The sequence below is a fragment of the Copadichromis virginalis genome, linkage group LG4 (assembly GCF_057382275.1).
Source record: "Copadichromis virginalis isolate Kocher_CV1m ecotype Utaka linkage group LG4, C_Virginalis_male_GT1.1, whole genome shotgun sequence".
In the NCBI taxonomy this organism is placed as follows: domain Eukaryota; kingdom Metazoa; phylum Chordata; class Actinopteri; order Cichliformes; family Cichlidae; genus Copadichromis; species Copadichromis virginalis.
In genome coordinates, this window is record NC_140621.1 from 6,917,332 (window position 1) to 6,930,189 (window position 12,858).

General features: G+C 40.1%; 1 protein-coding gene across 1 annotated transcript; it reads right to left on the minus strand.

Annotated features, from left to right (window-relative positions):
• Positions 1-19: 19 nt before the first annotated feature.
• On the minus strand, positions 20-8,668 carry aldh3b1 (aldehyde dehydrogenase 3 family, member B1). Its single transcript, XM_085453312.1, has 11 exons — positions 8,555-8,668; positions 7,097-7,267; positions 6,664-6,774; positions 6,019-6,139; positions 5,501-5,586; positions 5,307-5,388; positions 4,675-5,067; positions 2,078-2,244; positions 1,888-1,987; positions 1,605-1,806; positions 20-1,200 (listed from the first exon to the last, which is right to left on the minus strand). The coding sequence occupies exons 2-10, from the start codon at positions 7,256-7,258 to the stop codon at positions 1,622-1,624; spliced, it is 1,407 nt and encodes a 468-aa protein (XP_085309438.1). The 5' UTR covers positions 7,259-7,267; positions 8,555-8,668; the 3' UTR covers positions 20-1,200; positions 1,605-1,621.
• Positions 8,669-12,858: the final 4,190 nt, after the last annotated feature.

The window sequence follows — 12,858 nt, forward strand, 5'->3', positions numbered from 1 at the left end:
ACCAGCATATGCTAACAAATGCTAATTAGTATTTGTTTTTAATGTCAGAAGATTGAATAAACAATAACAAAATATATAATTTCCTGGCAAATATAATATGGTTTCGACTTACAGGAGAAAGATACTCATGAGCATTATTGGTTTAAAGTTGCTAAAATTACTTGTATAGCTGCATTACTAACACAATAAGTTTGAAGTCGGCACCTTGTTAATCAAGCTAGCTAACATTAGCCAAACGTTGCACCGCTAAACGTGATAGCTTCTGGCTACAAAAAGACCAACATGCTAACATTTTAGGCAGGCAATTATCAGGAGGCATCATTGTCTCAATCACTAGTTGTAAGTCTTACTGAAGATTATATTCACTTTAATAATGTTCCCTATTTGAAGAGTATTATTAGATATGTTCATTGTCAATGCAATGATATTAGTCAGTGTACAGTATTACAATTCTGATACATTTCTAACATACCGACACTCAGCAAACATCATTTTGAACAAAAATAAGTCACTTTTATAAAACATTCAGAAAAAGCTATCAAATAAACATAGCCAACACCGTTTGGTCACCGATTTCTCCCTTCATAATATAAAGATTATGAGAGAGAATTTTACTTTTCTTAAAAAGCTTTTTTCTTTTTTTTTAAGGCTGTTCGACACAGTTTTTTAAAACATTAACCTGACATGTCAGATGTTATTCAAAACTGTTAGAAAGGCAGGAACTTTTCAAAAAGTACTTGGCACATGACTTCAAGAACCTCAGTCTGGTACAGTCTAACAGGCCAAGTTAAACCACAGGATTAATACAGCACAGTTTGTAGAGGTAGGACAACAAAGAGGGGGAAAAAGGCAACGGGAAGCATCTTTGATTACTCGCTTTTAAAGCTAGTAAGTCAGTAATGCAGTTAATATTTCAGCAGATAGTTTGTGCAGAAAATGAGCACTTTGGGAAAAGCTCTTTCAAAAGGAAATAATCATATGTTTATCATATGCATCATCACTCCTAAGACATGCCCGACACTGCCACAGGTATAATAATCCAGTGAGGTAAATAAAACATCGTCTTTGTTGGGTAACAAAATAAATTCAAAAGAGCTATTTCTTTTTCTGCTTCAACACTAAAATGATTTATTTGAATGCAACTTTATTCATTTTTGAATGACACTTGACAACATGCAGCGCTCAGTCCAGATGGGGGATCTGTAAAAATAACAGAAATATTATGAGCATAACAGAGTCATGAACCTTAATAAGAAACTTGTCTATTTAGAGCCAATATTAACAAAAATGAGTTATTTAATAAAACAGCATAAAAGTAAGTAAGATGACATAATTTTTGTTATTTACATCCAACTACATCTTAGCAGACCGGTGGATGCAGAAAATATAATCGAGGCTCGAGCGACTCCTTCATGGATAAGTCAAACCACAATGAATTTTAATGTTATTCTAAATAACTAAGACACTCAAAGCAACTTCTTAAACATCTATACTGTTATTAAGTAAGATACGAATGCCTTAACATCTAAATAAACTTAATTACTAAGGCTTATTACAAAATCCTTAATGTGAACCGTTACTCATCATCTCTCGCTCTCACTCACACTCTTCTTGCCGGTCATCACATGATTGAGCAGCTCTTGGGTGAGGTGGTCCAGCGCAGCCAGCTCAACTTTTCATCACTATACGGTGGGTAGCGCAGGGCGTTAAGTTTTTCCAAAGCCCAACCACGCAGCATGACTGCTCGCTGGTGACTGAACGCCTCAAAGCCCCAGTGACCATGGTAGTGACCAAATCCACTGTTTCCTGGATGGCAGAGTGAACACTGGTTACGCATATGACTGCATCTCTTACATCTCTTTCTCAGCAGGCCAGCCTGACACATACCTACACCTCCAAAGGGCAGGCCTGGCAGGGCCATGTGCACAATTCCATCATTAGAGCAGAATCCTCCACTGCTTGAATTTTCCAGCACCTTCTTCACCACCTTAAAGAAATAATGACAATATTAGCTAAAAGACTAAATGTTATAAATGTTACAGCAGAAAGTGGAGGCTGCAGAGTTCTGTGTTCTTACAGAGGATTCATCTGAGAAAACATAGAAGGCCAGAGGCTTCTCTTTTGTTTTGGTTAATTTGATGCTTTCCTCCAGAGACTCAATCGTGAGGATCGGCAGGATGGGGCCAAAGATCTCCTCCTCCATTAGAGCATCATCTTCAGCTACATCCACCACTACCGTTGGAGCTATGGAAAGATGAGGACAAAATATTCTTTCATATATGCATTTTTTTCAGTCAAGGAAATTCAGACTCAAGCTACTTTATAGAAAAGTGTGACAAAAAAAGGATACAAGGAATGAGGTGAGATGACCTGTAAAGGATGCAGTCAAAAGAAGAATAACATAATGATCTCACTGACAAAAATAATGAAGTGTGTTACCCATGTAACCTGGTTTCTGTTAGTAACTTGGGTACAAAAATACACATGAATCCATTTGTTTGGTTTTTGTTTGCGCTTTTCCCCCTTTCACTCAGATTTTTCTAACATTTTTATATGTAGTTAATGTTTGAGTCTTTACTAAGCTAACGACAATGCAGTTTAAAAATAATCTTGTTTTATTGCCCAACTCTGCTCTGATCTGCTGGTTGTCGTTTGTTCCATGTTACCAGCAGGAAAGTTGTAGAACGCCCTCTGGTGGACAAACAAAATCAACATGCATAACTTGGTTGAAGGGTGTTTCTCTTGTCTCTTCTTTACTTTTTACATTCTCATTTAATCACTCATCACACCAATGAATCTCCAAATAGCTAATGTCAGCCAATATATCAGCCTCATCAATACACTGGTCACACTCTAATATAAAGACTGCTTTAAGAAAAAGTGAGACTATTTAAACACTAGTATTCACTGTGCCATCCAAGTCATTTAATTCAGGTGTTCCAATCATTTCATGGCAAGGTGGATAAAATCAAGCAGTTTTACTGCATTTGTGAAAGAATGGGTCGCTCTCATGAGCTCAGGGAATTGCAGTGTGTTACCGTGATAGGATGCCACCTTTGCAACAAGTCCACTCATGAAATTTCCTCACTATTAAAAATATTCCACAGTCAGCTGTTGCATTATAACCAAGTAAGAGCGATTAGGATCAACAGTAAGTCGGCCACAAAGTGGTAGGCCATATAAAATAACAACTGAGGTGCATAGTGCACAGAGGTCACCACGTTTCTGCAGAGCCAACCGTTACAGAGCCCCAAACTTCATGTGGTGTTCACCACCCTGCCACTGGACTCTAACACAGTGGAGATTTGTTCTCTGGAGAGACCAATCACACTTCTCTGTCGCTAGAATGGTACTGGTCTGATTGCACTGTGCCAAGTGTAAAGTTTGGTGGAGGGGGAATTATGGTGTAGTGTTTTTCAGAAGTTGGATTCAGTCCCTTAGTTCTAGTGAAAGGAACTCTTAACGTTTCAGCAGAGCAAGATATTTTGAACAATTTCACACTCCCAATTTTGTGGGAACCGTTTTGGGATGGCCCCTTCCTGTTACAACATCACTAACAGTGCATAAAGCAATTTCCATAAAGATATGGATGAGTCAGTTTGGTGTCTAAGAACTGCCAGAGTCCTGACCTCAACCCAAAAGAACACCTTTGAGAAGAATTATGTAGAGCAGAGACTGCGAGTCAGGCCTTCTCATGCAACATCAGTCTCTGACCTCACAAATGTGCTTCTGAGAGAATAGTCAAAAATTCCCAGAAACACACTGCTAAACTTGTGGAAGTTAGATCTGAAAAGGTTAGGCTGATGTCATTTTCAACCATCCATCCATTCGCGGAAGGTATTTTCAGCCATATGGATTGAAATTGGGATGTCACTCAAGTTCATATGCATGTGAAAGCAGACAAGCAAATAATTCTGGCAATATAGTACAGGTCTCAAAGCTGAAAGGCAATTTCTTTTTCTTTTTTAAAAGCGGTGCAAGGCTAACTCTGGGCTGGGAGAGCAACTTTCCCTACATCAATGGTCAAGAAGACTGTTAATTTCCTCTTTTTGTTTTTCCTTGAAACATTAAGTAAAAGTGTGATCTAAACACAGATCAGCCACAACAATGAACAAAAACTAGGAAAAAGTAATGTTCTGTGGAGAAATCCTGGGTTCTGACATTGATGTTTATTTAGTTTGACTTGTACCACCTACCTAAACATTTTTGTAGACCCAACACACCTTGCCATGGTAATGGCACTCCCCAATGGCAGCAGTCTCCCCCAGTAGGACAATGTGTCCCATCACACCAGAGAAACTGTTCAAGACCGGTTCAACATGACAAAGAATTTAAGTGTTGACTTGGCCTCCTCACTTTCCAGATCCAAATCCAACTGTGCAACAATGGGAAAGACTGGAACAAGCCCGCTCCACAGGCCCTACCCTGCAACCGCCAGGACCCAAGGGACTGGCTACCAATGTCCCGATACCAGACAGAGATTACTTGTCCACGCCTCAACGGGTCAGAGCTGGTGGAAAGAGAGGACCTACACAATATTAGGCAGGTATTCTTAATGTTGTGGCCGACTGGTGTAACATTTTTTGCATTGTTTATTTAAAAGTAAATGTATACCAGCTAATATACGGTCTTATACCAAACACCAAATCCTCCTTAAAATACTTTTTAACCCACCTATGTACCTATCCTTCTCGTCGTGCTCTCCTCCCACAACGACCTTGCCCTTGGTCCTGTTGAGCAGTCCCATCAGACGAGTCCAGTGTTTAGGTGTTACAATGCGTGACATATCGGGGCTCTTCTGAATGTCACTGCCGTAGAAGTCCTCCAGGACCTGGCGCAACGCAGGCACAAGGGCATCACAAGTGGCTTTCGAGCACAGAACATAATCCGGTGCCACACAGCTCTGGCCAGCATTGAAAAACTTGGACCACACCAAGCGGTGAGCAGCAGCAGTGGCATTCACCCGACCATATATTAAGCAGGGGCACTTGCCTCCCAGCTCCAAGGTCACTGGGGTCAGGTGGACTGCAGCAGCCTGGAGGACAACGCGTGCCACAGCCTGAGAACCTAACAAAGATGGGTGAAGACTCAGTTCCCAGAACAGAAAAGGATAATCTACATTTCAGTCTTACTAAGCCAACCAGGGAAAAGAGGAGAGAATTGTGTGTCACTTTACTATTGACATGCTGTATTAGACAGGTCATAATTAACTCATAATCATCTAAACCTCTAAACAGTACAGTGAAGCTTTGGCTATGTAAAATTCCTGACATCTGATGCATACCTGTGTGCTCTGAGGTTTTTACCTGTGTAGAAAATGTGGTCAAATCGATTCTTCAGAAGGGCTTGGGTCTCCTTTGCTCCACCGCGAACAACTGCATAACAGTCCTGTCAACAGTCATATCGTCACTGTCACATTCACTGTGCCCATCTCTATTCATAACAATTGTGAAAAACTCATTTGTCTGTTACTTCTGGTTGATATTATCAGTTATTTCACCTTAGACAGATATTTGGGGATGAGCTCCGTTATCAGATTGTCTGTGGCGGCGCTGACTTCAGAGGGCTTGATGACCACACAGTTTCCTAATCAAAGACATCAACAACAGGCAGCATGTAAAGGCACGTGAAGTCTATAAAATCATTCAAGGTGGACTCTAGGACTCGTTGCCATATTTGCAAATTCTGTCAGCTCACTTTAAAACTTTCGCTCTTACTTTTAGAAATATTACCAAGTTGAGTTCCACTGTGTCTATGAACTGTTAGTCATCCCTTTATTTCATCACATTTGAATTATTGAACTTCAAAACATCCCTAAGACGTCTGCAGATTGTTCAGCGCGCTCCTGTGAGGTATTCACATGTCACACCACCACGCCCCTCCCAGTTACATTTTTCCTGAGCTAGCATTAAATCTCTGAAGTCACCTCACTCAAGGTACCTGTGATTACATTATTGTCATCAATTTTAATGTTGCCTTCAGGATTTAGTTTTGCTAAAAGCGTGTTTGTGGAACTACCTGCAGCAATGGCTCCAATCAAGGGTACGATGAGAAGTTGCATGGGGTAGTTCCATGGCCCGATGATCAACACAACTCCTAAAGGTTCCCTCCGTACAAAACATTCATCAAGCTTTGTGGCCTGAACAACAGAAAACATTACAAAATAAATTATGCAGCAAGAAAAGGCTTTTCAAAATGCAGGACATGCATAGATATATGAAGATATTCTGGATTGCTGTCAGTAAATGCTAGACATATACATTTTATAAATTTAACATTAAAAACAGTCTGAAAACTATATGTGCCAATGAGGCACTGGCCATAAATTTCATCTTGCAAAAAATAGAAAGCGCAGCACACGTCGTATTTCAGTCTGTGCTCTTTGTTTAACAGTGATTTCCTAATAAATACGTTCAGAGTGGAGTTGCTACATTCATTCTCATCATTCTGCAGTGGTGAATTTCCTTTGGCACTGCCTGAAATCTCTCTGGGAGGTGCCAGGGATTTCTCTCTGCAGGAAAAAGACTGCGAGGACACAAGAGGTTCAACTTGTTTGACATGAGGAGTATTACTTGGGCCATGAAAACAGTTGTGTAACGTTTCCTTTTTTGTTTTATTTGGTCGCACACACACTATTAATAAGTCTTTTTTTTTTAAACTTACCAAGTTTTTGCTCACATACTCCGGCTGCATCCAGCTTGTGAGGTTACTGAGGGCGCAATGGAGCTCGTTCATCACTATTTCAACCTCAGACAGGATAGCCTCAAATTTTGGCTATTGTGCAACGACAGCAACAACAGCAAGACAATTAGTGCTTATTTAAGAACAGCAGACAACAATGAATAATCTACTAATAAAACCATTGGATTTATCGATTAAATTCACTAAACTATTCTCACTTTAATGTTTTTTAAAGGAGATGTTAACCACTTCCGTACAGTTGTATTACGGGCTTTAAAACAAATTGTCATGATTGCAAAATCATCATGACAGCAAGACAAACAAAAGCCTGAGGCTTTAGTTGCGTAATTATGTGTTGGAGAATTACAGTCATGTGTTCATGCTTTGTGTGGAACACGTGAGCACAGTCCTGTACCTTTGTGAGGTCTTTGTGCAGCGCATTTACAATCTGCTCCTCGTTGTCTTTGATCATGGACATTAGGTTGGTCAGCTGTGTCCTGCGAAACTTCTCCGGTATTGTAACACGCGATTCAAACGCTGTGCGCAGCCTTTCCAAAACCTGACTCTGGCTCTCCATTTTTTCAAGCTTCACAAAAAGAAAAGAAAGAAAAGAAGGATTGTTTTCCCTAGAAGCTGTAACGGGCAGATACTTTGTGAAAGGTGGACATTAACTTCTCACATCTTCAACTCAGTGCACGTCGATTACTTATTCCTACTCAGAAATGTTAAACGTCATGAGAAACGTTACAAAAACTGTATTAGGTAAATGATGAATTATACCAAATGTATGTGTATAAAATCTGCATTTTAAAAAGCAAACCACTGCACAGCTCTTTACATACCGCTCCTGTCAGTCTTCTGATGGAATAGTTGGCAACGATATTTCAATTTGTGTAATTACTCTGACAGCGTTTGCATGGTCACTGTTGTGACAGCCTGTAATAACGGCAGATGACTCATTTGAAAAAGGGATTATGGAACCCGGTGAGTAACGTGAGCTGCACATTTCCTCATCCCAGTAAGTCTAGTTTGGAAAACGCTGAACAAGACCAGCGAGTCTGAGAAATTACTGCCACACACAGCTTTTAAATCCACTATTTATGGATTTCGCAACATTTCACAGGGGCAGTAGCGGTTTTTGATAGGGGCGACACAGGCGGTTTGGGGGGGGGGGGGGGGCATCGTGGTGGGGAGCGCCATCAGGGGCATGGGGGAAAAAAATAAATAAAAAAAATTGCTGGTACTCATGCTGCCCCGACATCATGCCAGCGCATATTGGGAACGGCATAGGCACCAATCAGTTTTCTATCGCCCATTTGCTGGGAGTAAGGGCGCCCTTCGTTTGCAAGGTGCGCCAGAGGGAGTGTTCGCCCAGGGCGCAAAAACAGCTAGGACCGCCACTGCACAGCGGATATATCAAATATTTGTGTGGCGAAATGACCGGAACACTGATTTTGCGGAATGGGGAAGAAATACTAACTGTGACATTTCCAACGGACATTCGCACGCTACTGTAGACAATGGCACGCGGACGTTAACTGATAAGTGCAGTCAAACAGCACAGAAACGACGAATTATCAAACAAATTTTTTTAACATAATTATTACAGCCTGGCAGATTTCCCACGCGGGATTTGGATGCCTATAAGTGCATTCGTACGCTAGCTGTTTGTGGTTAGGGCGAAAAAAACTTTATCGTGGGAAGTAATTCCCGGGAGAGATGAACAATAGGTTCCAGTGTAACCATTTCTTTCAGTGTGGGAGTCAGGATTTTCTCACGATGGTTTAAACTGCTCTAACATTCATTTGCGTGAAGTAGCTAGCATTTTGCAAACAGCAGAAATAAAGCGAAGATACTGCTGTGTTTAGCCTACCTGCTACTGGGCTTATCGTCTGTCCAACTGGCAGACCTGCGAGCAGACACCGTGCCGACAAAATGCTGAAGACCGTTGACGTTTCAGGTGTTGTGCCAAAAAGTGATTGTCTGCCAGAAACTGATTGCCGTCCGCGGGAGCGCGCGCAGCTGCTTAAAGCTGCAGCGCCCGGATTACTTGCGTTGCCAGCTACTTCCGTGCAACTGATATAACGTGGGGGGAAAAACCCAAACACATTTATGCCTTTGTTATTAGGCAAAGGTGTGCATTTATGGAGCTTTAACGTTTCTTGTAACCGAATTATGACGCTTATCAGAAGGTTGCTTTCAGTGTGTAGCGCAGTCACGAATGACTACACGCATCACGATGGAATAATTAATGCCCACAGGTTTAGTATGTCTACTCTCGTTGTTCATATTTGTTATAAGACTGTCGAATAGTAGTTAAAACAATAAAGACCATTTGTGCCAGTATCACCATGACTCTTTCTTGTTTGTTCAGAATAACGACTGAGAACATGGCATTTTAGCGCTACCAAATAGTGATTGTGGCCTATAACTTGTCACTGAAACAATATTTCGGCTTCAAACTTGGCGGATGTCATTTAGAAGGGTCATATGTCAAATATTACATCTCAAACAGTCCCTTAGAACTGCTGGATAACCTGTAAAGGAACATTAACATTGATAATATGCCATTTTCGGCCTGCCAAAAAGTGATTGTGGCCTATATCTTGTCACTGAAACAATGTTTCTGCTTCAAACTTGGTGGATGTCATTCAGAAGGGTCCTATGTGACATATATCTCAAACACTCTCCAAGAACTGCTGAAAAACTTTTAAAATAACATTAATACCGATAATATGTCATTTTCAACCTGCCAAAAAGTGATTGTGGCCTATATCTTGTCAATAATTGCTGTATTGGAATGACATTTTTATTACCGTTTGTTTTCTCTTTCCTATTACTTGGTGTTCCTAATGTGTTTAAGCAGATCTCCTCCCACCTGTTTCCATTTGGCCATTATCCTTTTTTTGTATTATTTTTGAATTACAACACTTTTGAAATTTGACTTTTTATGCACAGGTTGAAAATGACATATTATCGGTATTAATGTTCTTTTAAAAGTTATTCAGCAGCTCTTGGAGAATGTTTGGGATATAATATGTCACACGTAACCCTTCTGGATGATATCCAACAAGTTTGAAGCAGAAATATTGTTTCAGTGACAAGTTATAAGCCACAATCACTTTTTGGCAGCTTGAAAATGGCATATTATCAGTGTTATTGTTCTTGTACAAGTTATTCAGCAGTTCTAAGGCACTGTTTGAGATGTAATATTTGACATATGACCCATCTGAATGACATCCACCAAGTTTGAAGCAGAAATAGTATTTCAGTGACAAGATATAGGCGGCAATCACTTTTTGGCAGGCTGAAAATGGCATATTATCAATATTAATGTTCCTTTAAAAGTTATTCAGCATTTCTTAGAGACTGTTTGGGATATGATGTGCCACATATCATCCTTTTGGATGATACCCAACAAGTTTGAAGCAGAAATATTGTTTCAGTGACAAGATATAGGCCACAATCACTTTTCGGCAGGTTGAAAATTGCATATTATCAGTTTTATCATTCCCTTAATGGTTATTCAGCAGTTCTAAGGGACTGTTTGAGATATAATGTGTCACATAGGACCCTTCAGAATGACATGCAGCAAGTTTGAAGCAGAAATAGTATTTCATTAACAAGATATAGGCCACAATCACTTTTTGGCAGGTTGAAAATGACATATTATTGGTATTAATGTTATTTTAAAAGTTTTTCAGCAGTTCTTGGAGAGTGTTTGAGATATAATATGTCACATAGGACCCTTCTGAATGACATCCACCAAGTTTGAAGCAGAAACATTGGTTCAGTGACAAGATATAGGCCACAATCACTTTTTGGCAGGTTGAAAATTGCATATTATCAGTTTTATCGTTCCCTTAATGGTTATTCAGCAGTTCTAAGGGACTGTTTGAGATGTAATATTTGACATATGACCCTTCTAAATGACATCCGCCAAGTTTGGAGCCGAAATATTGTTTCCGTGACAAGTTATAGGCCACAATCACTTTTTGGTAGCGCTAAAATGCCATGTTCTCAGTCGTTATTCTGAACAAACAAGAAAGAGTCATGGTGATACTGGCACAATAGGTCTTTATTGTTTTAACTACTATTCCACAGTCTTATAACAAATATGAACAACGAGAGTAGACATACTAAACCTGTGGGCATTAATTATTCCATCGTGATGCGTGTAGTCATTCGTGACTGCGCTACACACTGAAAGCAACCTTCTGATAAGCGTCATAATTCGGTTACAAGAAACGTTAAAGCTCCATAAATGCATACCTTTGCCTAATAGCAAAGGCATAAATGTGTTTGAGTTTTTTCCCCCCACGTTATATCAGTTGCACGGAAGTAGCTGGCAACGCAAGTAATCCGGGCGCTGCAGCTTTAAGCAGCTGCGCGCGCTCCCGCGGACGGCAATCAGTTTCTGGCAGACAATCACTTTTTGGCACAACACCGGGCTTCACTCCTTTTTTCGGAAGTACAGACACCGGGTTTCTTTGGGAGGGGAAACACTTTTGGTCGAGCTAGAAAAACTAGCCTTAAAACTTGTCAAGCGGCAAAGGTGGCTGTTTTTAGTATACATTTCCGTGTGCGAAGCATTGACTGTAAGCGAGTTAAGTGTCGCAGTTATTTGGCTCAGTGGTCCCCGCGGAGGGTTACATTTGACGTTTTTACGGGTACAGCAGTTATTCCTGTTTTAGCGTGAATAAGACAAACTCCCGTTTAAACCTTATTTACCAAAGCCAGCCTTATGTGCCCCAGGGACGGAAAAATAAAGCTGTCCACTTTTATACTTTCACACATTTTTCATTGTCTAAACCAGGGGTCTGCAACCTTTTACACACAAAGAGCCACTTGGACCCTGTTTCCACGCAAAAGAAAACACTGGGAGCCGCAAATACTTTTTGAAATCTAAAATGAAGATAACACTGTATATATTGTTTTGTTTTTTTTTACCTTTATGCTTTGTGTGAACAACTAAAGGAAGTAAGCAAAGTTTATTTATTAAGCGCTTTTCACAGACAGGCAGTCACAAAGCGCTGTACACAAATATTAAAATAAACAATACAATCAATAGACATTATACACAATGTAAAAGATCAAATGTACATAATGTAAAGAATATAAAATATGTAGATCAACAAAAGGCTTGTTTGAACAGAAAAGTTTTTAACTGCTTTTTAAAATAATCCACAGAGCAACTAAGGTGTGTTGCTTATGAAATCCATGAAGTGCTACAGAGAAAATTACATTTTATTTATGTAATTAACACATTTTGAACTCTTAAAGAAATATAACAAAAGGAAAGACACCCAGCTGAACTAAAATAATCCATGTAGTAAACAAAAACTGTTGTGAGCCGCCACCCTTATATCGCCTTTGGGCTTTTGGAGCCTTGACCTGACTTTTAAAAAGTAATTGGAAAAAAAAGCACTATGCTGCTAAAAAAAACAGCACCCGCAATCACGCCTCGCCACCTTAAAGTCTGTGCTCTCTCTGCTGTTGTGTGTCGGGCTGTGAGCTGAAAAGCTACAGCCGGCTGTGTGCGTACAGCAACCGCGTGCGTACAGCAACCGCGTGTGAAAAGTGGTCAATAAAGAGATGCTGAAAAGCGTGTTCATGCAAACACTGTCAGGTCTGCCGTGATATGTTTACAATAAGACTTATGGTCCCGAACCTCTGCGCACAGCGTCTGCAAATCGGGGCTTTCATCTTTACGCAGGACTGTAAGCTGTCGTCTGTGAGGCGTGAGCGGTGTTTGTTTTTAACATAGTTCACGGTGGAGAAGTTACTGACATAATGTGGATCCGAAGATCCATAACTGGCCTATCTGGGTTTGAAAGTCGATAAATGCACGGCGTTTCGGCGGGTATACCGGCTTCCGCGAGTGTGACGCTTATTTTGAGCGATGAAAAAATAAGATATAATTTTATTTTTATATTTCAAAATCACAATAATCTTCCAATTTAGAAATACAAGTTTAAAAAAAGAACTAAACACAAATAAAATACACTTCAGCTAAATACTTCTAATTTCTTTTCCCAAACCACCCGGAGCCGCAGTATAAGGACTAAAGAGCCGCAGGTTTCCGTCCCCTGGTCTAAACAAACAATGATGCTATTTTGACAATTAGTGTATTGTGACTAACATCTTAGACAAGAGGATTTTTTTTAGTCTGCTTTA

Excerpts from the sequence above, each read along its gene's own strand:
- aldh3b1 (XM_085453312.1), bottom strand. The coding sequence starts at position 7,258 with ATGGAGAGCCAGAGTCAGGTTTTGGAAAGGCTGCGCACAGCGTTTGAA. Across the intron at positions 5,389-5,500 it reads TCCCCAAATATCTGTCTAAG|GACTGTTATGCAGTTGTTCG; the intron begins GTGAAATAACTG and ends GACTGTTGACAG. Across the intron at positions 2,245-4,674 it reads CGAGAAGGATAGGTACATAG|CTCCAACGGTAGTGGTGGAT; the intron begins GTGGGTTAAAAA and ends ATCTTTCCATAG.